The 24,706-nt window shown below is 41.0% G+C and overlaps 2 protein-coding genes and 1 long non-coding RNA gene across 3 annotated transcripts; 2 read left to right on the top strand and 1 right to left on the bottom strand.

The window, feature by feature from the left end:
- Positions 1–2,273: 2,273 nt before the first annotated feature.
- Positions 2,274–5,345, top strand: LOC125315518. Its single transcript, XM_048280692.1, has 6 exons — positions 2,274–2,397; positions 2,771–2,904; positions 3,019–3,371; positions 3,763–3,861; positions 4,443–5,217; positions 5,337–5,345. Exons 1-6 carry the CDS (start codon positions 2,274–2,276, stop codon positions 5,343–5,345), a joined length of 1,494 nt encoding a protein of 497 aa, XP_048136649.1.
- Positions 5,346–7,401: 2,056 nt separating this feature from the next.
- On the top strand, positions 7,402–24,198 carry LOC115733325. Its single transcript, XR_007198719.1, has 3 exons — positions 7,402–7,507; positions 23,547–23,597; positions 24,156–24,198. It is a non-coding gene; the product is annotated as an uncharacterized LOC115733325 (long non-coding RNA).
- LOC125315447 ((-)-germacrene D synthase-like) lies at positions 11,058–14,895 on the bottom strand. The gene is made up of 7 exons (XM_048280469.1): positions 14,684–14,895; positions 13,095–13,383; positions 12,560–12,935; positions 12,113–12,327; positions 11,879–12,030; positions 11,545–11,793; positions 11,058–11,451 (listed from the first exon to the last, which is right to left on the bottom strand). The coding sequence occupies exons 1-7, from the start codon at positions 14,822–14,824 to the stop codon at positions 11,158–11,160; spliced, it is 1,716 nt and encodes a 571-aa protein (XP_048136426.1). The 5' UTR covers positions 14,825–14,895; the 3' UTR covers positions 11,058–11,157.
- Positions 24,199–24,706: the final 508 nt, after the last annotated feature.

Raw genomic sequence — 24,706 nt, 5'->3', positions numbered from 1 at the left:
CTCCATTTATGGAGCTTTTGGCGTCTTGTGATGGACTCGTGATCCGGAAGTAAGCCTTTTAATTTGAGGTACACGGGGCGGTTGGGTCGTTGACGCCGCCAGCTGTCACTTTGCACTCTGCACCAAATCCGACGCCACCGACTAATGTTAAGTTCAGTGGATTATGTTACTATAATCCCATTATTTAAGGCCTAACGACATTATTGTTAGTTTATTGGATAGAAGCCACGAACCTCTGAGTGGATAACGATGTCCCCAAATTGCAATTGGGACAACTTTAAGATTCATCCAAGTGCCTTTCAGATTTGAAATCGAAGTGTACCCAAGAGTTAATGCTATTGGGCTCTTGAACATGCGGAGATTTTGTATGTGAGTTTTTATATCCAGTTGAGAGTTGTTTTATTTGTAAATATTTTGATTTTAGATACAATTTAGATGTGAGAAATACGAGCATATTAAACGATTGTAACTCCGATTCTTTGATTATAGTGGATTATTTTTGCTTGTTCTTCTCGTGGATGTAGACATTCGGATCGAGCCTCGTAATTTCTGGCGTTTTTTATCGTTCCTCATTTATTTCTTCAGGCTTTTCACATTGACTTAATTTGCAAGATCCCGATTAGTTTCAGTATAATATTACTACAGTAATCTCATTCATATTTTTTTGCTAATTGAGTTCATTTGACTAAAATTGGCCAGAAATCGCCGACGTGGACGCCGGATATTTACGTGATACAATCGACGCTGATGTGGACTTCTCAAATAATATTTTGAAATTTTCTACAATTTTTGTTTTTTTTTTCTTTTCTTTTCTTTTTTTATTATTGTTTTTGTTTTTTCCTTTTTAATTTTTCCTTTCATTTTGGCTAACGAGGGCCAACAAACCCTTGCTGGTTCTTGGCAAGGGTTACAGCCCTCACCCAATCCCTTGCCTAGGAGTACCGCGAGGGGGACCTTTGCACCCTCGCCAGCCAAAATGAAAGGAAGAAAAAGAATATTAAAATAATAATTTTTTTAAAATTATAAAAATCGTCCACATCAGCGCTGGATATGCCATATAGGCCAATCGTCTTCCACGTCAATGAATTCTTGGCAAAATTAACCGGACAAAATCAATTAGCAAATTGTAAAAAAGTTTAGGACTAAATTAACATAATTATGAGGTTTAAGATTAAATTAGCACAAATATAATAAGTTTAGACTTTTTTTGTGGAAAAGGTGGAGCGGAAAAGAAACAGAAAAAGCAAAAGTTTATTTTATCAAAACACGTTCTTCCCCTCGTATTTCTATTTCGTGATGAGTCTCGAAATGTTATTTACTTTCAAGGTCTGATTGATACACCGTGTGTTCATGTATAGCAAAGAGAAGTTGAATAGCTCATGAATGCGGCCATGGAAATAGGACAGCTCTCTAAGAATTTGACCTGACTATGGTGCGGACTGTCAGCGCTAATGCATGTTTGCGATTGCTTCTCTACTGTTCATTTTGCAAGAAGAGGCTCTGCTCTGTTTTCCATTGTGTCTAACGTACGGAGAACAAGAATTTAACCTTCGATTGTGTCCAAGGTCGATTCAATGGCTCCATTCCTCTGCGAAAAAGGTGTTAATCATGTTGTGTTGTTCCTGACTTGGTTCAAATCGTGAAGATGATGGTGCATGTAGAAAGTATGTGGGAACTTGTATTGAAATAGTTTGTTATCATGCGAAAGAAGTAATTATTGAACATTAGAAAAGGTAATTGTTGAATATGAAATGAAGTGATTGTTGACGTGAAAATAAGTGGTAGGGATATGGTATATATTCCCAAAAGAAGTATTTATTGGTTGTCTATAAATAGTACTGGGTGAGCGAAAGAACCGGACTGATTCGGGAATCACCGGGACCGAGCAAATCGGCCAATTCTAGGCAGCTACCATGATTACCAGTCCGATTTTCGGTTCCTAAATTTGGAACTGGTGAATATTGATCAGGTTCCTGGTTTCAAGTGTGGACCCACCCACTCAGACTAGAGCAATTTTTTTATTGTTATTATTAGAAAACAACAATAATTGTTCTTCCTTACCAAAAAAAAAAAAAAAACAATAATTGTTCTTTGGCCGCATCTTGGGAGACTTAACTGGTGGCACCGGCGCTCATATCCCCACCATCCCGAGAAATAGTCCATGACATGTGGGAAACCTCGGTTATAAAAAAAAAAAACAATAATTGTTCTTCATCTTCACTATCCAACATCAAAAATCTGGCTGCCTCATTCCTCTTTTAAAGTGAAGCTTAATGACTTTGAGGCAAACTCCTATAATGATTGTTATGATCAACAAATTTTGTGGCAAACTCATAGACTTGGTTCTTGATGATCAACAAGTTTTCCCATTTGAGACTGAAGCCACAGACAATTCATGTGATGTTTTCACAATGCGCTTCCCGAGTTATTTAAAAAAATAAAAACAATTCTAATGTGAAAATGAGTGTCAATATCTGGCAAAAAGGCCTGCATCAGGTCTTCAGCTTGATATTCATTTAAATAATAGTGCTGCAGATTTTTCCAACAAATAATAATTGTTTTCATCAACAATGATCCCACTAAGCGGTTTCATCTGTAGTTTCCCGAATATAAGAAGAACAAGATGAGCACTAACCAAGTTGACACTCAAGCCAATCCAAGTTGGATCTTTCAGTGATCTCAACTCATATTACTGAGTAGGGTTGAGATTGTTAACTGCCTTTGCACTAAAGTCTTTCTAAATATAGCACCTTGTTTAATGATGGCTGAGGTAAAATTGATGTCAGGTCATTGTCGAGACAGGACATTCAAATTCTTGTTGGTTATGGATGCCTTAGTGCTGACAAGAAGGTGGTTATGGCTGCCAAACTATTGAGAAAGCATGTGCACCTTGATGAAGGAGATGTAAGAGTTGCATCTTTTACTTGTTTCTTTTTTTCCTCCATCTTCAGTTGCTTGCATGCAATTGTCTCTTTCTTTAACTTCTAGATGTTCTGGATATAACTGATTAGTTTGCAGGTGTGTAGTTCCTGCAATCTGAGGAGCTCCTGTGAAAAAGCCTATCTTTTGACCAACAAAGAGGACGAAGCACGGACGATTGATGTAATGCGAGTTTTGGCTACATTTGGTCTTGATCATGCCCATGGCTTAGTGGCAAATAAACCTCTTCTGAAGCAAAAATCTGTGAAAATTGTTGTGCGCAAGTTGCTTCATCAGGTTGTTAAGTTGAGTGCAGTTCCTATTGATCCAAACCTTCCCCCTCCAGTTATCAAAAGACCTCCACCTAAGGTCAAACAACCTCCACCAACTCCAAAGAGACGAGTTGGACGGGATGATGTAGAAATGAAGAAAGGAGACTGGTTATGTTCTAAGTATGATTCTTTACTTGTTTCTTACACTCGTATTACCATTTAGGATTTCTCCTTAATTAAATCCACAATTTCAATAGGTTCTGCTGAACACATTTGTATGGCACTCATATGCATAATATTAATACTTGGACACCGGGTGTGATTTCCACAAAATTTAAATTAAAGCCGTTTCTTGCGCTTTTTATTCACATTTCCCCATCCCGTGAGATCTTCTTTTGAACTTAGCTACATTGAGCTTGCAGTGTCTGAAGATGAATGATGCTGCATACTTACCGTTTTGAAAAGATAGAATCTTTATTAACTTTTTCTGTTTGGTTATGTTTCTTATGTGCATGAATCTATTCAAGTTGGTCTTTCCTGAAGGGGCTGAGAAATTTTAACGTGGTTTCAGGTTTGACTTCATGAATTTTGCAAACAATACAGTGTGCCTACAGTGTGATGCAAAGCGTCCAAAGAGACAGCTGCTTCCAGGAGAATGGGAATGCCCGGAGTAAGTTACTCTGAGATTTGTTGAAAATTTGTGGTTTGTGTATTTTGCATTGAGTGGTGCCGGCATTCTAGGAGCTTTACAGTTACATCATCTGTCATGCAATTTTAAGTTTTCATATTTAAATGCCAGTTCTTTACTAGTTGTGGAAATTGCGCCACCCTTTTAATGTTGCAGTGATTATTCATATATTATATGCTTCAAAGTCATGGTCCCAGACTCCATTGCTCCCAGAGCTTGGACTTTTTTTTTTTTTTTTTGCATTGATGGTGCCAACGCTGTTGGAGCTTTATTGTCGTATCATCTAGCATGCAATTTTAAGTTGTTTACATGCCATTTCTTGAAAAGTTGTGGAAATTGCCCCGTCCCTTTACTAGGGGAATAATTATTCATTACTACAGTAACTTTTATTCATTATATTGTTGAGATTTAATGAGCAAAGTGTCGAAGAATCTTCAATGTGTACAGAGATCCAAGAAGATGTGCCTATGTACTACTAATTTTACAAAATACTGAATGAACGGTGCATACTAATTGTGCATTTTACATAGCTCACACTGGTCCGGGTCCATGTTTTCTGGTAGGTGCAACTTCTTAAACTACCGGAGAAATACGGCCTGCTTCCATTGCGATTGCAAGCGCCCGCCTGACCAGTTCATGGAAGACAAATTGCAGGAAAGACATCAGAATCCAAGGACAAGGCTGGAGAGGACTGCCAGCCGCCCAGAAGTCTCTAATGCATGGAACTTTGATTTTGATGATGATGAATGTGATGGAGCAGATGTTGCTGCTTTTGAGTATGCAGACTCGTCAATGAAGGGCAAAGATTCCTCTTTACATAGCCCGGAGCAGGGGAGGAATCATCAAGGGTTTGAAGAAGATTTTCGTCGTGATAATAAATTCCCAAGAGTTGTTAACAGAGAATACTCTGATTCCGATCACGGTTCTCGTACTGGTTTTGACGATTTTGATGATGAGGAAGATGACGTGGACAGATACGAGCTAGATGCACGGAATAATCCACCGGTTAGGAATGGGTCATCAATAGACTTTTCCGAGTTTGAAGGGGACTCTGGGTCTGAAGATGGAGACGTAGACAATAAATCACTTGCCCGACAAAAACCAAGGTTACCCTCTCCCAATAGGCAATTGAAACCCTTACGTCGCAGGCCCTCTGTTCCTGGTTCATATGATGATGAAGTTGATTTTGATTCCGAGGATGAGAGTTCAGTCCGTCCTAACTGGAGATCTAGTCACGTTGCCGATTCTAGAAATAGAGGCGAAGCGAAGTCCTCCCGAGGTAAACTCGGGGGATTGAGCTATGGCTCGATGAAGAGGCCGGGTCAGTATTCGATTCGGGTGATGATTCGGATGAGGACTTACGGATGCGAGAGAAGTAAAGCGGGTAAATTTTCCGATAAAGTAGGACGTCAGAGGAATTCTCACTTTTCCGGCTCCGAATCAGATGAATATGCCAGTTCTCATAGAACCAAGTTTAGAAGAAAAGACATGGAACCAAATAGAAGAGGGAGCAAATTTGATGGGCGTGGCTCGCGTGGTAATAGGGACAACTTTTTGGATGACGACTTTGATGGGCCGTTAAGAGGGGCACGTGGAGGTATCAAAAGCAGAGGACCTCGAGCAGATGAGTTCGGTGGGCGGAGGAATGATCGGAGATTGGATGGTTCAAGGAATTATAAGAGTCCCGGACCTCGAGCAGATGAGTTTAGTGGGCGGAGGAATGATCGGAGATCGGATGGTTCAAGGAATTATAAGAGTCCCGGACCTCGAGCAGATGAGTTCAATGGGCGGAGGAACGATCGGAGATCAGATGGTTCAAGGAATTATAATAGTCCCCGACCTCAAGCAGATGAGTCCAGTGGGTGGAGGAATGATCGAAGATCGGATGGTTCAAGGAATTACAAGAGTCCCAGATCGGGGAAATTTGAGAACAATCGGCGGGGAAGGTTTAACACACACAAGGATGATAGGGGCGGCGATTCCGATGACTTCAGAAACCGAAGGCGGGTCATTGAACGATGATCTCGGTTTGTCGCTTCCGGAAAATTCGAGCAAATTCACGTACGTATGCCGGGTAAAGTAGTTTTGGATGAGAATCCCTTATGGAGCGGAATGACGCTACCGGAATAGGGTCTTTCTAATTGTCTGCTTATCTAAGGTAATATCTCCGAGAGAGCACGGTGGAAATAGTGAAGTGATTCGATCATCCTCCTTCCTCTTGGCCTCGTGACTTAGTTTCAGGAGAAAAGATACCGACTTATGGTAACAAAGTCAGGCACATTGAGGCTTGAGATTTTCAAATGTATAATTATTTTTTTTTTCTCTCTTTCGGAAAATTTTTAATTTTTATACTAAGCCCTTGTAACAAAATGAAAGGGATCTACAGTTTTTTGCGTTACCAATATATGGTGGGCCATACGACAAAGCAATATGTCAAGTGTCGTGCCATATGGCAAGCACATGATAACGCAGCGAACATAGGACCGAACGTTGTTTCAATTCGGGCTTGAGCTATATGCAGTACATTCAACAGAGAATGAGAAGATCAAATGAAATAGATAGTGTCATTTCTTAACCGTAGCTGACCAAAAGGTCGTGGAATACAAGATGTGGCATCTTCTTCGCATACCAGACGAACTCTGTGTCAAGGCCCAACAGATTTTACGAGGAATTACTTTTGCTGTCCGAGTGCACGTGGCGTAACTACGCCAGCTCCGGCCTAAGGGCAACCAAACCGATCGAATCCTCAAGTTGGTAATGGGCTTTTATGGGCCCGAACTGGAAGCATGAAAAAGCCCATCAGTGTTGTTTGGGCTAGAGCCCACTATCATGTCAATAGTTCTTCCAGGGAGAATTATAAAAAAAAAAAATCCTAAATTTATTGTAATTGTGCAAATTCAGTTTTAAACTTTTTGCATGTATGCCAATTCAGTTCATCTGACTAAATTTTGTCAGCCGGTACTGACGTAGACGCTGATTGTTTTATTTTATTTTATTTTAATTATGTTGTGTTTTCTTTTTTTCTTCTATCTTCTTCTTCTTATTGCCAACGACCAGCCAAAGGCGATGGCTGGCAAGGTTGCCTCAGGTGAAGCTTGCCTCCGTTGGCCACATTGAGATTGAGCCTCGCTTGGCCATGGCGAGCCGATGTCGCCTATCAAAGGTGAGGCTCGCCCCCACTAGGGGTTGGAGAGGTCAAAGAAGAAAAATAAAAAAAAAATAAAAAAAATTAAAATATGAGTCGCTGGCCTCAAATTTGGTTAGAAATTTTTTTTTTGGGTTGGAAGTTAGATGAATTGAATTGCCACAATTATAAAAAAGTTTATGACTGAATCGGCAAAAAAGAAAATAAAATAAAATTAATATAATTAAAATAAGTTTAGAATTTTTTTTGCTAATTTTTCCTGCAGTTTAGCAAATGAAAATGTTTCTCTCCCTTATAATCAGTGAAAAACAACATGATTTGTTTTTTTTTATAATATAATCAGCTGAGCGAAAGCGAGAGCTGAAGCGGGTTTTGTAGTTTCACTCTCCTCTCTAAAACCCCTCAAGGTTCGCCATGGCCGTAATGGCGGATTTCCAGACCTCGACTCACCGAGCCAAGTGGATATTCACTCCTCATGATTTGGTAATTTCTTGAAAGTACCAATTTGAGAGCCGAGAATTGGAAAAATTGTAGCTGTGTTCCGTGGAGTTGCTGAGGCATGCCGGTTCTACCGTTGATCGATATGTGCTGGAAGCGATCGATTTGAAGGAGCTGAATGGATTTCATACCGTGAAATGGCCTGCATTTTTCAGTGTCCTGTAGTATAAGAATATGCTATCTTCTGATGAGCTGTGAGAATTCCATGATTAGATGTGATAGTCCACTGTGCTTGGTGGATGTAAATTTCTGGGTTCTATTTTGTACTGGGCCTTTTGTTTTTGGGATGAGGAAGTAAAGGTCTGTATGGTAACGTTTCTATTTCCGAGAACATATTAAGAACAGAAACATTTTTTTGTTTTTCTGTTCCCGAGAACATATTAAGAACAGAAACATTTTTTTGTGTTTCTGTTCCCGACTATGATTTTCAAGAACAGAAACGCATTTGGTAAATACAAAAAAAAAAAAACACTTTTTTCACCAAAAACGCGAAGGCCGGCGATCGGCGACGGAGGGTGGCGGTGGCGGCCGGCGACGCTCAGCGGGGGCCAGAGGCCGGCGGCGGCGATGGCATCCGGCGACGATGGTGGGCTATGGTGGCTTGCACAAACTCGCCCTTGAGTTGTTTCTAAAAAGTGTTCAGAAAAACAAGAAACAAGTTTTTTTTGCTCCTTAATTTTGCTTCAAAAGTGTTCTCCGGAACACTTTTGGAATATCTTTTTATCATACGCGTTTCTGTTTCGAAAGTGTTTCGGGAACACTTTCGGAACAGAAACACTTTCTAGGGAGTGTTACCATAGGCCCTAAATTGCTCTACTTTCTACTGGTGCAGGCTGAAAAGTATAAGGCTGCTAATCAAAGACCGGTACAAACTCTTGAGAAGATTCGGATTTCTTCCTCTGTCGTCTTTGGGTGCTTCTCGACGAGTGTCACTCCCACTTGGATGGTATTTGCATACTTTTTGTGACAGCTTTTGCTCGTGCGGTTTCAGTTCATTAGCTTTGCTGTTTTATTGGTCCTTGCTCAATCCTAGAAGAGCGCCACGTGAAGTACATGGGAGATTGGCCGATGTTGGATTTGTGACTACTTTTCTTTGCTTAAGAGATCATATTCAGATATCTTATACATCGTACTTCTAAGGAAGCAAAAGAAGTTATTTTCTTCTTGGTATGTATGAAAGAAGAGAGTGCTTGATAGGGGACCTTCTTTGTTACCTACCTAGACTAGCATCTCTTAGTTGCGGATATTGAAGCTGCAACTCTCGATCTTGTCCCTTAGATCTGGCGACTGGATTCGCTCTCGTCTTCCCTCTCGCGCGCTCCTCTCCAGCGCACCGCCATGGGGCGGAGCAGCCTTGAACCTCAACTTGACCCAGGGCGGATAGGGGCCTGACCATGGGAGTTGACTTGCCGAGTTGCCGGCCGGCTGCGACGCGAGGTCGGCACAGCAGACAGGGCAGGTGACGTTGCCGATGCAGTCGGGATGGAAAGCGTGGCCGCACTTCGGGATCAGACACAGCATGTCGTGGTCCTCGAAATCGTTTAGGAATAATGTTATGCTGAACTACAGTTGGATGCCATAGAGGTCTTGTCGTCATGTTTTCTCCTGCTTTTTCAATTGTTCCGAGTCCCTTCAAATATCGAGGCCAGGAAACCTCTAATTGTATTGTTTACTAATGGAATTTGCTGATATGATGTGAAGTATGGAGCAACACGCATGGAAGTAGATGTCGATGGTACATTGCTATACCGAGAGGCTCAAGTTAATTCGAATGGTAATCCCTTTTTTTTTTGCACAACTATAACTCTTTCAGTTGTTTTCCTGGTGGCGATTGTTTAGCCACTCATTACATTCTCTTTCACAGTGGTGTGAATCCAGCAATCTACTGCCTATTTTTTTTTGTACCCTCAACAGACAAGCATTCCCGTCCAAAACCACTTAATATTGAGGAAGAACAGTTTTTGAATTGCCTTACGCCAACTAATAGCTTTTAGTATTGTCGTGGCTATTAATTTCTCAACCTTAGATTTGCCAATGGGATGATCACCCACTTATCTTTTCGACCCCATTTGGTGACCCCGAAATTGCAATGGCACTCAACTTTTGATTTTGATGATCATTTCGAGCATTTTGTAGGCCACATTTTCGCAGATGTTCCTTTTAATTTCAATTGATGTGCTACGTCTTATCTTTTTTTCAAAGTAGCTTATAATTTGCAGGTGATCTTCCCAGAAGGACATTTTGGCTTTTAACTTATAATTGGAAAATGGAAATGTCGGGGGAGGAGGGTTCAATCTCACAAAGGAATTAAACAAATCTTACTCACAAAAATTAATTGGCTTCAAACAATAGTGATGCAACTCATAGGCAGAAACTCCTCTTTGATACTCTCATAAAGAACAACCACTTCTTACAAATGAGTAAAAATTAGATAAAAAATGGGAAGCATTGTCTGAATATGAAATCATCAATTAGAAAACCCATTAAAAAAAGGAAAGTTACTTGAATTAGGAAACTTTTCTTTTTTTGGCTCAAATTCGAGAAATATTTTAATAGGTACGTTGTCCAAATATAAGTGAATAAAGTAGTACAAAAATTGCTAATTTTGCAAATTATCGTAAAGGTTGGGTAACTTTGCAAACGTGTTGGTAAAATAAGTTAACAATAAGAGAAACCACACGGGAGATTTTCTTCACAAATACATTTTTTTTAACGCTTTCGAACTTATTCAAATTTTCCGGCTCGAAAAAAATATTTTTAGACATGGAACAGTAAAGTTCTACCAGACAATGTGGTTGACTATGGCCAGCGGATCAAGTGATACTCATGACCATACCACACGATAACAGCTCCGGCAATCTTAACAATTGCCCCTTTTTTCTTATGTTTTTTTTTTTCAGATTTATCTCATACTTATTATTGCAAGATGAGATTACATACAACAAGGAAACGAAGAATCAACTTGACGTCATGTGTTTATTTATTTATGTTTTGTTGGAAGAATTCACTGGAGAAAAGGTCTAAGCTTTTTGATGCACGGCAACATAATTGCTAAGGATATTGGTGGAATCACCGGCACGGAACGAACGAATCTACAACTCCACAATGATCCGAATACAATCACAATGAAAGTATTCTCGTTCCATAGCTAAAATGCCGATTGCCTTCTCATAGTAATGATGGATGCATTTTGTGTGTTTATTTGATGGAGAGGAGAATGCATGTTTCTCTGTAAGTTTCTTTTTTCTCGAACAGGTGTCATCAAAGTTATTAACTTTCTTTATTGATAAGGAGACGGTGCCTTTCTAACACACCCCTTCACCTCTCAAACACACCCCATCATGGACGAACAGCCAAAACATAACATGCTTTTTTTTTCCCCCGTGAAGTACCTGAACGGAGACTTACTAACCTCGACATCAAAGCGCTAGGAATTATTGAAATACTACAATTACATCATACACTATACTTGCAAACTTAACGACACCATAAAGATATGCATCGTTTGTTTATGAGTTTCATCACGCAAATCAATCCGAAAGTGCATACTAGTAATGATAGTTTACCTCATACATCCCGGAAAAGCCTGTTGATTTTCAGTTACCTATTTGGTGTGACGACGTTTGGTCCGGACTTCACATCGGTAAGGGACTAACGAAGAGCAATGTAACATAACCTTTGAGCTTGGTTCCGGAATGGGTGTAGTGATCCTCGTCGGTGTACATCACATCCATCGCCCGCGAGAAATTGAGAACCCGTGTGAGAACCGGTGCTGGAACCGCGGTTGGATGGAGAAACTCTTCATTGGTGTCCTTCCAGGCATCAACAACTCCTTTCCGGATTTCCTTCTCAGCTTCTAGCTCCGACATGCTGCGTTCTTTCATGAGCAACTCCACCGCAGATACTAAGTGCCCCCTCTTTTGCTCAAACCGTACGTCAAACGAGATTGGTGTCGTTAGATTAAGTAGTGGTTAATCAAATTTCATAAGATCATCCGAGGAAAATTATGTTTTTCACTATACGTGGTGAGAGGAAATGTCATCCATGAGCCTACAGATGGTTTCTGCAGCCTTCACAATCTTGCAGTCACCACTCGCCCATTCAAAAGTATGCTTTGTGACCACATCACCCATTCCCACTAGTGATGTAGTCGATGCCAGTCCATAGCCACACGTTATTAGTTGAAGGGGCATGTACTCCTTCAATGTTGGTGTGTAGTTGGTATGGAACCATTTGGCTTCTTGATAGTACGCTCTTGCTTGCTTCTTCATCTAAGAAATTGAACATAAACAACAACGTCGGATTTCTAAATAAAGAGCGTGTTCGACGCATGTAAGGTGTACCAATGATGCTTACGGCTTCTTTTGCATAGACGAGGCGGTACGATCTTCCTTCTATGGCCAGTTCATTCCCAATTTCTTCATAGAGATGGAGAAGCTCCTTGTAATAAGCTCGCATATACTCCGGTAGTCCATCCATGGCATCAACATCCCACCCGAATCCAAGTCCTAAAAAAATAAGACACTTGACTCTATACAAAATTGATCAAATTCAGAGGTTTGGGATAGAGAGTGCGGATTACGTACTTACGGATTGCTTCGGTGATGAGTGCAAATTCTTCCAACATACCATACACATCATAGATATCGTCGAGAATGGAAGTCAAGGCGATCACTTTGATTAGTATATCTCCGGCCAAGGCGAACTCGGGCTCGAAATATACTCCCGACATCCAGAAGAACAATTCCACAATCCTGTCTCTAGCAAATGGGAAATTCCTTGAAACATCTATGGCCTTCCACCACCTATGATTAGACAAACATGAGCGTTATCAAAAGTGCCTTAGCTCGATGACTTCGCATAGTTTGAACTCCCATTTTCACTTGTAAAGGACTTTGAAAAGCTCTATCCAGAAGGGTAAAATGAAACTAGACAACCGAACCTTTGGAACAACAAAAAAAATCGATAGTTCGGGCATTGTTGAAACATAGCCTAGAAGCTAAATTCAGATTATGCTATCACATGAAGTTAATGAACCTTGTAATCTTGCCAAGTTCCTTCCGGTGTTGCTCTTGCGAGAAGTTGAAATCTAGTTTAGCCAAGGCGAGCAAGACTTCATCATGTGAAGGATCTTCTTGGTAGAGTGGAATGTAATGCCTCGCCTCGAGCCTCGGCAACCCCTTGCGAAGTGGTTGCTTTAGGGCGTGACTCACTTGTTTCGCAAGACTAGTGCTCACTTTGTTTTCATTGATTGATTCAAGGTAAGTTGTAGCAAAAGAAAGTGCTTCTTCCAAGATAGAATCGCCATGACACCTTAACCGGCAAGCTTCATATAGGCTAAGCAATCCGCCCACATCACCGATGAGCGATTCCCTGAAGTTCCCTTCACTATCTTTGAATTTGTTAAAGACATCTGTGCCACCAATCAACATGAGAAAAAGACGTAATCGACTAGAAATTAGGAAGGGAGTATGCATGGTTAATTTTTTGCTACTCGTTTCTCCTAAAATTGGATAGGGCGATAGGACTTTTATGGTATCTTCCACATTGGTTCACTAAATCAAAGACATACCCGATGAAATATTGTAGCCTTGTTGTCGCAACAATCGAAAGATAAGAGCAACCATGTGAAGGTCATCTCCCCTAAAATCTGCATGATCAAGTTGGGAGTAACTTTTGTGAATTTGTTCTAATTGCTCATCCATGTCACGTTTAAAATGGTATTCAATTCCCAAGCGTTGGATTTGATCAATCAAGAGAAGCATCTGTGAAGGCTTATCGGCGACATTAGTCAGCATCTTCCTTACATCTCCTTTCGGTTCCTCCACTCGTTCCTCCACTCTTCCAAGGAATTTGAACTCCTGTAAATATATCATACGCTATTTCATATAAAAGCAAGCATGAGATACCTATTTTGTAAAATATAAAATTTATTTTGATGATCCCGTCTGTGTATTTAATTTAGATATTTCATAGGGTGGATCGAGTTAAAAATGTTCCGACTCAAATTTATCCATTTAATCATTTTTGAGGCATTTCCATGCAACATAAATCTAGTAACCCATGCCTAACCCAATCAATACCCAACTCATACTTGCAGCGGAGGACATCCTGGGATCGGTGAAGCTTTAAGAGTGGTTTTGGACTAAAAATGAAGAAGTGTTATGCTCGAATGAGAGTCCTTTTAAACCCGTAAGTGACTGCACAAAGATTGAAGACCGGACATAGGACCTACAAGAGACTTTTTTAGGAGAAAAATAGAAACAACAATTATGTGCACATGCAGAGAAAGAAGGCTTAAGTACACTACAAGTGTCAAAACTTATATACGACGCTTACTTTAGTGTCAAAACTTTCAAAACAATCACTTAAGTGTTAATTTTTTTTTTAAAACTATCACTTCAATGCCAAAACTTTCAAAACGATCACTTAATTGCCAAATATTTTAAAAAACACATACATCGGTGCCAACTCGGCGAGCCACTTCAACTCAAATATTAATAAAAATAGGCCACGTCGGATTCCGGTGAGCCACATCAACTCAAATTAGAGTTGGCACTGAAGTGATTGTTTTTTTAAAAAATTGACACTTAAATGATCGTTTTGAAAGTTTGGCACTAAAGTGAGTGTGGTACACAAGTTTTGGCACTTATGGTGTTTTTTAACTAAGAAAGAGAGAGTAGTGGTGCTCCTACGAGGTGCCGCTGGAGCACAAGTAGGTTTATAATGGTCGGACAACTTGCCAAGCCTTACTGTCTGATGGTGGAGAAAATCGAAGTACCGCTCTGTTTGTGTCGTAGAAAATGTCGTAGTTTTGGAAAGTGAAATTATTCGGAATTAATAATAGAAATTGCTTAAAACATTGGGAATTTATTTTGAAATAATTAAAAGGAAAATGAATGTGAAAGAATGAAAGGAGGAAAGATGAGGGAATGTTTCCATGTTCTCAAAAAAGAGAAAAACATTCTCCTCACTTTTGAACATGTATTTTTCATGGATGGAAAATATTTTCCTTAACTTGTTTATGTTCCGCAAATCAAACGCTGAAAAATTCAAAAAATATTTTGCTGAAAGTTGTTTTCCGTGAAACAAACGGAGCCTAAGTCCGCAAAATGCAACTGCAAGAAAACAAAATAAGAAGATAAAAGGAAAATCGCAGACCAATGAGGCGGATGGAGAAGCATATTTAAGGAAATAATCGCCCCATATGCTCGGATGATAACCCGCCGACCTACGTCGGACCGCGGGGCCGGTTCCTTCATTCGGAGAAGAGGATGGAATTGCCGATATCTGAAGAGACATTTTGCTTTTCACCGTCTTCTAAGATTTAGGCGTCTGAGCAAATATAGATAAAGAACGCTAGAGGGTAGAGACTTTTCTATGAGTGACCAAAACGTTATGGATTGGATGGGTTCAGGTCTGACACCACTTCTATTTAGAATTTATAGGCTCAACTTGGAAAGGTCGAGGGGGTACCGAACAAAAAACGCAACAATTTATTTCATCAAAACGCGTTCTTACCGATGTAGTTTCTATTCCGTGACGACTCTCGTAATATCATCTAATTTTGATCAAGTCAGCTACAAGTCATAGTTAATTCATATTCGGAGTCTTAACCTTCATTGCTGCGTTTCTTTGTCTGGCAATCAAACGCGGTTGGAGGATTGAGAAGCATATAATAATGACACGCTAGTTTATGACGCCTAGATAATGATGTCATACAGCTGACAAAAACTAAGAAGATAAGCACTGCCATTTCGTCTCTTTCTCAAACGACAAAGAACATAATATGTTATATAAATGAAGAATGCTAGAGGATAGAGACTTTTCCGTGAGCGTCCTAAACCTCATTAATGGGTATTTATTTATAAACAAGAAAAGTATAAAAAAAAGTGTTAAAATTATTAAAATTATATAAATTTAATTCTAAAATTTTTAATTATAATAATTTAATCATAATTATTAAATTATATTTCGAATTTGAGCCGGTGTACGATGTGCGTACGTTGAATTTAATTTTGGTCGCGAGTAAAAAAGAGGGGCACACTTATTTTATTATGTCTTTATGTGCACGGTCAAATTTGGACCAAATTGTGCGGATCTCCTTTTTGTGGGGCCCATGAAGAAATTACAGGAAAGTAAAATGAAGAAGGCTTTTTGCTCTGCGGGTTTTCTTCCCTGACACTCCGAAAAGACAAGTGCCACACAGTGAAAGAAATCGTGGGTTTTTTTAGCAGAAGCCCCGCCGCGAAAAAATGGAGAGCGCCGCACAGCGACTTGTGGAAGGCTGAGCAGAGAGCGCTTCGGGAAATACTTATATATATGCCACAAATGAAATCAAATGTTTTCGTTCTGATACCATCATCAAAGTCCGGCTCCCCGAGCTAGGCCCAATCGTCGGCGGGATGACTCACGAGCCTGTCCCGATCCAATCCGATTCACAAAGGGAATGAAGACACAATTAAGCAAGCTCCAGCGATGTTATTTAGTGAAAAATTACAAATTTATAGGCTATAAATGAACGAGTTGGATCGATAATTCAAGCACTGATCGGCAGATTCGATTTATGTTTGCTCAATGATTACATTTACCTCGATTCCGCGGCGATTTCCAAATATCTTTTCGTATGGGCGCGAGTTCTCCGTAAATAATTTTTTATGAAGTGCAATTAGTTCTTTTTCTATAACATTTGTTTTTTTTTTTCCATTTGGTTGAAATGAAAAGTCAAGTGTCTTTTGCCTTACCAAAAAAAAAAAAAATAAAGTGTCTTTTATCGCTGGCTTACGGGGCTAGGTCCCCTTTTCCCACGAAGGGGTACGGAAACAATTGTACCTTCGCTTGCCCGACAATGACCTCTGCTTTTTCACATGTTGATTGGACAGCGGGCAAAACCCGACCACATAGTGGGATGTCGGCCCCCCGGCCGCTGAACATTGCCACGTGGTGGGGCCCCCGGGGGTTCGCTTTGGACGGTCGCGATGGAGCCCGCCTCCCCCGATCACGATCGCGATCACAGCCTCTCACCGATGGTGAATGGACTGGATCCCTTGGGTGGGCCCCCTCATTGGATCGAGAGAAAGGAAAGGACAGTATGATGACATCTCAGTGGCCCACGTGGCTCCATTTATGGAGCTTTTGGCGTCTTATGATGGACTCGTGATGGCGATCGCGATCAAAGCCTATCACCGATGGTGAATGGACTGGATCCCTTGGGTGGGCCCCCTCACTGGATCGAGAGAAAGGAAAGGACAGTGTGATGACATCTCAGTGGCCCACGTGGCTCCATTTATGGAGCTTTTGGCGTCTTATGATGGACTCGTGACCAGCTGTCACTTTACACTCTGCACCAAATCCGACGCCACCGACTAATGTTAAGTTCGGTGGGTTATGTTACTATAATCCCATTATTTAAGGCCTAACGACATTATTGTTAGTCTATTGGATAGAAGCCACGAATCTTTGAGTGGATAACGATGTCCCCAAATTGCAATTGGAACAACTTTAAGATTCATCCAAGTGCCTTTAAGATTTGAAATCGAAGTGTACCCGAGAGTTAACGCTATTAAGCTTTTGAACACGCAGAGATTTTGTATGTGAGTTTTTATATTCAGTTGAGAGTTGTTTTATTTGTAAATATATTGATTTTGGATACAATTTAGATGTGGGAAATACGAGCATATTTAACGATTGTAACTCCGATTCTCCGATTATAGTGGATTATTCTTGCTGGTTCTTCTATTGGATGTAGACATTCGGATCGAGCCACATAATTTCTGGCGTCTTTTATCGTTTTTCATTTATTTCTTCAGGCTTTCACATTGACTTAATTTGCAAGATCCTGATTAGTTTCTGTGTAATATTACTACAGTAATCTCGTTCACATTTTTTTGCTAATTGAGTTCATTTGGCTAAAATTGGCTAGAAATCATTGACGTGGATGCCGGATATCTACGTGGTACAGTCGACGCTGATGTGGACTTCTCAAATAATATTTTGAAATTTTCTACAAATTTTCGTTTTTCTTTTCTTTTCTTTTCTTTTTTTATTATTATTTTTGTTTTTTCCTTCTTTATTTTTCCTTTCATTTTGGCTAACGAGGGCCAACAAACCCTTGCTGGTTGTTGACAAGGGTTGCAGCCCTCACCCAATCCCTTGCTTAGGAGTACCGCGAGGGGGACCTTTGCACCCTCACCAACCAAAATGAAAGGAAGTAAAAAAAATATTAAAATACTAAAAATTTTATTTTATTTTTAAATTATAAAAATCGTCCACGTTAGTGCCAAATATGCCATATAGGCCAACCGTCTTCCACGTCAATGAATTCCTCGCAAAACTAGCCGGACAAAATCAATTAGCAAATTGTAAAAAAGTTTAGGACTAAATTAACATAATTATGAGGTTTAGGACTAAATTAGCACAAATTTAATAGGTTTAGACTTTTTTGGTGGAAAAGGGGGAGCGGAAAAGAAACAGAAAATGCAAAAGTTTATTTTATCAAAACACGTTCTTCCCCTCGTATTTCTATTTCGTGATGAGTCTCGAAATGTTATTTACTTTCAAGGTCTGATTGATACACTGTGTGTTCATGTATAGCAAAGAGAAGTTGAATAGCTCATGAATGCGGCCATGGAAATAGGACTACTCTCTAAGAATTTGACCTGACTATGGTGCGGACTGTCAGCGCTAATGCTTGTTTGTGATTGCTTCTCTACTGTTCATTTTGCAAGAAGAGGCTCTGCTCTGTTTTCCATTGTGTCTAACGTACGGAGAACAAGAATTTAACCTTCAATTGTGTCCAAGGTCGATTCAATGGCTCCATTCCTCTGCGAAAAAGGTGTTAATCATGCTGTGTTGTTCCTGACTTGGTTCAAATCGTGAAGATGATGGTGCATGTAAAAAGTATGTGGGAACTTGTATTGAAATAGTTTGTTATCATGCGAAAGAAGTAATTATTGAACATGAGAAAAGGTAATTGTTGTATATGAAATGAAGTGATTGTTGACGTGAAAATAAGTGGTAGGGATATGGTATATATTCCCAAAAGATATATTTATTGGTTGTCTGTAAATAGTATTGGGTGAACGAAAGAACCGGACTGATTCGGGAACCACCCGGACCGAGCAAATCGGCCTATTCTAGGCAGCTACCATGATTGCCGGTCCGATTTTCGATTCCTAAATTTGGAATTGGTGAATATTGATCCGGTTCCTGGTTTTAGGTGTGAACCCAAAATATGGAGCACGTGCCCTTGTTAAAAGGGGCATGTATTAGCATGTAAGCGTCATCTGTGGAGAGAGAGACAGAGAAGGGCATGTAAGGCAAATACAGAACAATGCAATTGCAAATTAGCCAAAAACTTTGCTAATTAAGCATACGATTGTTTTGCAGAAAATGAACGACTCGGAAAACATTTTCTTAAAAATAATCGTTTGTAATATGACATATTTTCGTGGGCGAAGAGATTTTTAGTTCATCCATTTTTTCGTAAAAAATTATGCACTATAATTTTTAAAAGTTGTTTTCCGAATCATTGATTTTCGTGAAACAAACAGAGCCTAAACTGTAGTATGATATACCACAACCAACGAAAATAACCTCCTTTTTCTAGTAAAAGGTAGCATAGATGATTTCAGCACTTGTAAAGAGTACTTCCAATAGAACAATTCCAAACTTTCTGAATAGAACGATGGTAGAACAAGGGCACGCGCTCCATGTTCAATCGCTGTTGGAGCTTCATTGTCACATCATCTAGCATGCAATTTTAAGTTGTTTACATGCCATTTCTTGAAAAGTTGTGGAAATTGCCCCGTCCCTTTAATATTGGAATAATTATTCATTACTACAGTAACTTTTATTCATTATATTGTTGAGATATAATGAGCAAAGTGTCGAAGAATCTTCAATGTGTGCAGAGATCCAAGAAGATGTGCCTATGTACTACTAATTTTACAAAATACTGAATGAACGGTGCATACTAATTGTGCATTTTACATAGCTCATGCCGGTCCTGGTCCATGTTTTCTGGTAGGTGCAACTTCTTAAACTACCGGAGAAATACGGCCTGCTTCCATTGCGATTGCAAGCGCCCGCCTGACCAGTTCATGGAAGACAAATTGCAGGAAAGACATCAGAATCCAAGGACAAGGCTGGAGAGGACTGCCAGCCGCCCAGAAGTCTCTAATGCATGGAACTTTGATTTTGATGATGATGAATGTGATGGAGCAGATGTTGCTGCTTTTGAGTATGCAGACTCGTCAATGAAGGGCAAAGATTCCTCTTTACATAGCCCGGAGCAGGGGAGGAATCATCAAGGGTTTGAAGAAGATTTTCGTCGTGATAATAAATTCCCAAGAGTTGTTAACAGAGAATACTCTGATTCCGATCACGGTTCTCGTACCGGTTTTGATGATTTTGATGATGAGGAAGATGACGTGGACAGTTACGAGCTAGATGGACGGAATAATCCACCGGTTAGGAATGGATCATCAATAGACTTTTCCGAGTTTGAAGGGGACTCTGGGTCTGAAGATGGAGATGTAGACAATAAATCACTTGCCCGACAAAAACCAAGGTCACCCTCTCCCAATAGGCAATTGAAACCCTTACATCGCGGGCCCTCTGTTCCTGGTTCATATGATGATGAAGTTGATTTTGATTCTGAGGATGAGAGTTCAGTCCGTCCTAACTGGAGATCTAGTCACGTTGCCGATTCTAGAAATAGAGGCAGAAGTAGAAGTCCTCCAGGTAAACTCAGGGGATTGAGCTATGGCTCAGATGAAGAGGCCGGGTTGTATTCAGATTCAGCTGATGATGCAGATGAGGACTTACGGATGCTGAGAAGTAAAGCGGGTAAATTTTCTGATAACGTAGGACGTCAGAGGAATTCTCACTTTTCTGGCTCCGAATAAAATGAATATCCCAGTTCTCATAGAACCAAGTTTAGAAGAAAAGACATGGAACCAAATAGAAGAGGGAGCAAATTTGATGGGCGTGGCTCGCGTGGTAATAGGGACAACTTTTCGGATGACGACTTTGATGGGCCATTGAGAGGGGCACATGGAGGTATCCAAAGCAGAGGACCTCGAGCAGATGTGTTCAGTGGGCGGAGGAGTGATTGGAGATCGGATGGTTCAAGGAATTATAAGAGTCCCGGACCTCAAGCAGACGAGTTCGGTGGGCGGAGGAACGATCGGAGATCGGATGGTTCAAGGAATTATAAGAGTCCCGGACCTCGAGCAGATGAATTCGGTGGGCGGAGGAACGATCGGAGATCGGATGGTTCGAGGAATTATAATAGTCCCCGACCTCGAGCAGATGAGTTCGGTGGGTGGAGGAATGATCGAAGATTGGATGTTTCAAGGAATTATAAGAGTCCCAGAGCAGGGAAATTTGAGAACAACCAGTGGGGAAGGTTTAACACATACAAGGATGACAGGGGCGGCGATTCCGATGACTTCAAAAACCGAAGGCGGGTCATTGAACGATGATCTCGGTTGTCTGCTTACGGAAAATTTGAGCAAATTCACGTACGTATGCCGGGTAAAGCAGTTTTGGATGAGAATCCCTTACGGAGCGGAATGACCCTACCGGAATAGGGGCTTTCTAATTGTCTGCTTATCTAAGGTAATATCTCCGAGAGAGCACGGTGGAAACAGTGAAGTGATTCGATCATCCTCCTTCCTCGTGGCCTCGTGACTTAGTTTCAGGAGAAAAGATACCGACTTGTGGTACCAAAGTCAGGCACATTGAGGCTCGAGATTTTCTCATGTATGATTAATTTTTTTTCTCTCTTTCGGAAAATTTTTAATTTTTATACTAAGCCCTTGTAACAAAATGAGAGGGATCTACATTTTTTGCGTTATCAATATATGGTGGGCCACACGACAAGGCAATATGTCAAGTGTCGTGCCATACGGCAAGCGCGTGATAACGCAGTGAACATAGGACTGAACGTTCTTTTCAATTCGGGCTTGAGCTATATGCAGTACATTCAACAGAGAATGAGAAGATCAAATGAAATAGATAGTGTCATTTCTTGACCGTAGCTGACCAAAAGGTCGTGGAATACAACGTGTGGCATCTTCTTCGCATACCAGACGAACTCTGTGTCAAGGCCCAACAGATTTTACGAGGAATTACGTTTGCTGTCCGAGTGCACGCCAGCGCCGGCCGAAGGGCAACCAAACCGATCAAATCCTCAAATTGGTAATGGGCTTTATAGGCCCGAACTGGAAGCATGAAAAAGCCCATCAGTATTGTTTGGGCTAGAGCCCACTATCAAGTTAATAGTTCTTTCCCGGGAGAATTACCAAAAAGATCATAAATCTATTGTAATTGTACCGATTCAGTTTTAAACTTTTTGCAATTATGCCAATTCAGTCTATCTGACTAAATTAGACCAACCGGTATTGACGTAGACGGTGACTGTTTTAATTTTTTATAATTATGTTATTTTTTCTTTTTTTCTTCTATCTACTTCTTCTCCGGCCAACAACTAGCCAAAGGCGTTGGTTGGCAAGGTTGTCTCAAGTGAAGCTTGCCTCCACCGGCCACGTCGAGGTTGAGCCTCGCTCGGCCATGGCAAGTCAATGTTGCCTATCAAAGGCGAGGCTCGCCCCCACCAAGGGCTGGCGAGGTCGAAGAAGAAAGATGAAAAAAAAAATAGAAAATAAAAAAATATTAAAATATGAGTTCTCCATAAAGATGTCAATATGGGTCATTGATTCACTTTTTAACTCACTTTTATACACTTGAGTCATATATGGGTTCACTAAATTTAAAAAATAGGTCAAATATGGATCTAAACTTATAAAGCCTATTTAAATATGGGTTTTAATGGATTTTAGCTCAACCCATTTTCGACCTATTTTTGACCCATGGGCTATATCTTTCCAAGCCCCCGTCGTCGCAACCGCTCGCCTCCCGCGGCCCGCCACCTCCACCCGCCTCGCAGCTGCCACCGCCACCGCTTGCCCACTACAGTTGCCGCAGCCGCCCACAACCACTGCCTGCCCGAGCACAAGCCTCACAATGCATAGATACGAAGGCCCGAGTAGAATTGGAGATTAGATTCTATCGCTATGTCCTCTCCGATTGTGAAAATCAACGGAAGATGAGAGAGAGAAAGAGAGCGAGCCACAGAGCAGAAAACAAAGATGATGACAGATTTTACGGTGATGATGGAGGAAGGAGAGGTGTTTCACTCGCATTTTCCTCGCATTCACTCTCTGGGTCATTTCTTCTTCTTCCTTGAAATCATGAGTACTCGTTTTCCTTCTCTCCAATTCATTATTTAGCTCAAGCACACCCCCACTTCCCACCTTCTTCTTCTTGGCTCTGCTTTGGCGCTCCGAAACTAGTCCCGCCACCCTTTGTCGCTCTCGTAGCTACACCTCACCCGCTCATCGCACCCAGTCCTCCACTCTGTTGCTCGCCTACGCAACCCACGGCCTCTTGCATCGAGCATGGCCCCTTTGGTTCCACCTCTTGTCCGACCCTTCTTTCCTTCCCGACCTTCTCCTTCTTTCCCTCATAATCTCTGCGTGCGGCGCTGCCCGTCATTTCGACCTGGTCCTCCGGGATCACCTCTTTTCTGCCGTGGTTCCTCCCGACTTGGGGCAGCAGCAGGCAAGCGGGGCCGACTAGTGGGGAACAGGGGCGGAAGCGCCGTGGTGGCAGGGCGAGTGAGAGGCCGGCGAGGGGGGTAGGTGGGCTGGCCGCCGGTGGCGGGGGCGGGCCGGCGGGAGTGGCGACAAAGAAAGGCAGGAGGTGTCAATATGAATTGGGTCGAATATGGGTTGAGTGTGGATCGAGTTAGATATGAGTCATTGGATTTTCATTACATGAATATGAGTCAAAACGAGTTAAATGAGTTAATATGAGTTGGACCATATTCGACTCTACCCAAATCCAATCCGATCCACCCATTTAACACCTCTAGTCGTCGGCCTCAAATTTGATTAGATAATTTTTTTTTTGGTCGGGAGGTAGATGAATTAAATTGCTCTACTTTGCACTGGTGCAGGCTGAAAAGTATAGGGCTGCTAATCAAAGAGCGGTACAAACTCTTGAGAAGGTTCGGATTTCTTCCTCTGTCGTCTTTGGGTGTTTCTGGACGAGTGTCACTCCCACTTGGATGGCATTTGCATACTTTTTGTGACAGCTTTTGCTCGTGCGGTTTCAGTTCATTAGCTTTGTTGTTATATTGGTCCTTGCTCAATCATAGAAGAGAGCCATGTGAAGTACACGGGAGATTGGCCAATGTTGGATTTGTGACTACTTTTCTTTGCTTATGAGATTATATTCAGATATCTTATGCATCGTACTTCTAGGGAAGCAAAAGAAGTTATTTTCTTCTTGGTATGTATGAAAGAAGAGAGTGCTTGAATACGGGACCTTCTTTGTTACCTGGCCTTTAGCTCAGAAACTTGCCCACGCACTTTTGAGTTAAGCTCATTTAGCAATTGGTCTTGAATTCTTGATTGATTATGCTGAACTACAGTTGGATGCCATAGAGGTCTCGTTGTCATGTTTTCTCCTGCTTTTTCAATTGTTCCGAGTCACTCCAAATATGAAGGCCATGAAACCTCTAATTGTATTGTTTACTGATGGAATATGCTGATATGATGTGAAGTATGGAGCGACACGCATGGAAGTAGATGTCGATGGTACGTTGCTATGCGGAGAGGCTCGAGTTAATTCGAATGGTAATCCGTTTTCTTTTGCACAGCTATAACTCTTTCAGATGTTTTCCTGGTGGCGATTGTTTAGCCACTCATTACATTCTCTTTCACAGTGGTGTGAATCCAGCAATCTACTGCCTAATTTTTTTCTACCCTCAACAGACAAGCATTCCCGTCCAAAACCACTTAATATTGAGGAAGAACAGTTTTTGAATTGCCTTACGCCAACTAATAGCTTTTAGTATTGTCATGGCTATTAATTTCTCAACCTTAGATTTGCCAATGGGATGATCACCCACCCACTTATCTTTTCGACCCCATTTGGTGACCACGAAATTGCAATGGCACTCAACTTTTGATTTTGATGATCATTTCAAGCATTTTGTAGGCCACATTTTCGCAGATGTTCCTTTTAATTTCAATTGATATGCTACGTCTATCTTTTTTTCAAAGTAACTTATAATTTGCAGGTGAGTTTAACTTATGATTGGAAAATGGAAAT

This window comes from Rhodamnia argentea, chromosome 6, assembly GCF_020921035.1.
Source record: "Rhodamnia argentea isolate NSW1041297 chromosome 6, ASM2092103v1, whole genome shotgun sequence".
NCBI classification, from domain to species: Eukaryota; Viridiplantae; Streptophyta; class Magnoliopsida; order Myrtales; family Myrtaceae; genus Rhodamnia; species Rhodamnia argentea.
This window is presented reverse-complemented; position numbering and strand designations above follow the sequence as displayed.

What these genes read in the sequence shown, in the direction of transcription:
- LOC125315447 (XM_048280469.1), bottom strand. Translation starts at nt 14,824, where the DNA reads ATGTCTCTTCAGATATCGGCAATTCCATCCTCTTCTCCGAATGAAGGA. An exon ending in CTTCTCCATCCGCCTCATTG is followed by an intron (nt 13,384 to 14,683) that starts GTCTGCGATTTT and finishes ATATATTTACAG; the next exon opens with GAGTTCAAATTCCTTGGAAG. An exon ending in ATGACATTTCCTCTCACCAC is followed by an intron (nt 11,452 to 11,544) that starts GTATAGTGAAAA and finishes TTTGACGTACGG; the next exon opens with TTTGAGCAAAAGAGGGGGCA.
- LOC125315518 (XM_048280692.1), top strand. Translation starts at nt 2,274, where the DNA reads ATGACTTTGAGGCAAACTCCTATAATGATTGTTATGATCAACAAATTT. An exon ending in GGAGACTGGTTATGTTCTAA is followed by an intron (nt 3,372 to 3,762) that starts GTATGATTCTTT and finishes ACGTGGTTTCAG; the next exon opens with GTTTGACTTCATGAATTTTG. An exon ending in GGAGAATGGGAATGCCCGGA is followed by an intron (nt 3,862 to 4,442) that starts GTAAGTTACTCT and finishes GTTTTCTGGTAG; the next exon opens with GTGCAACTTCTTAAACTACC.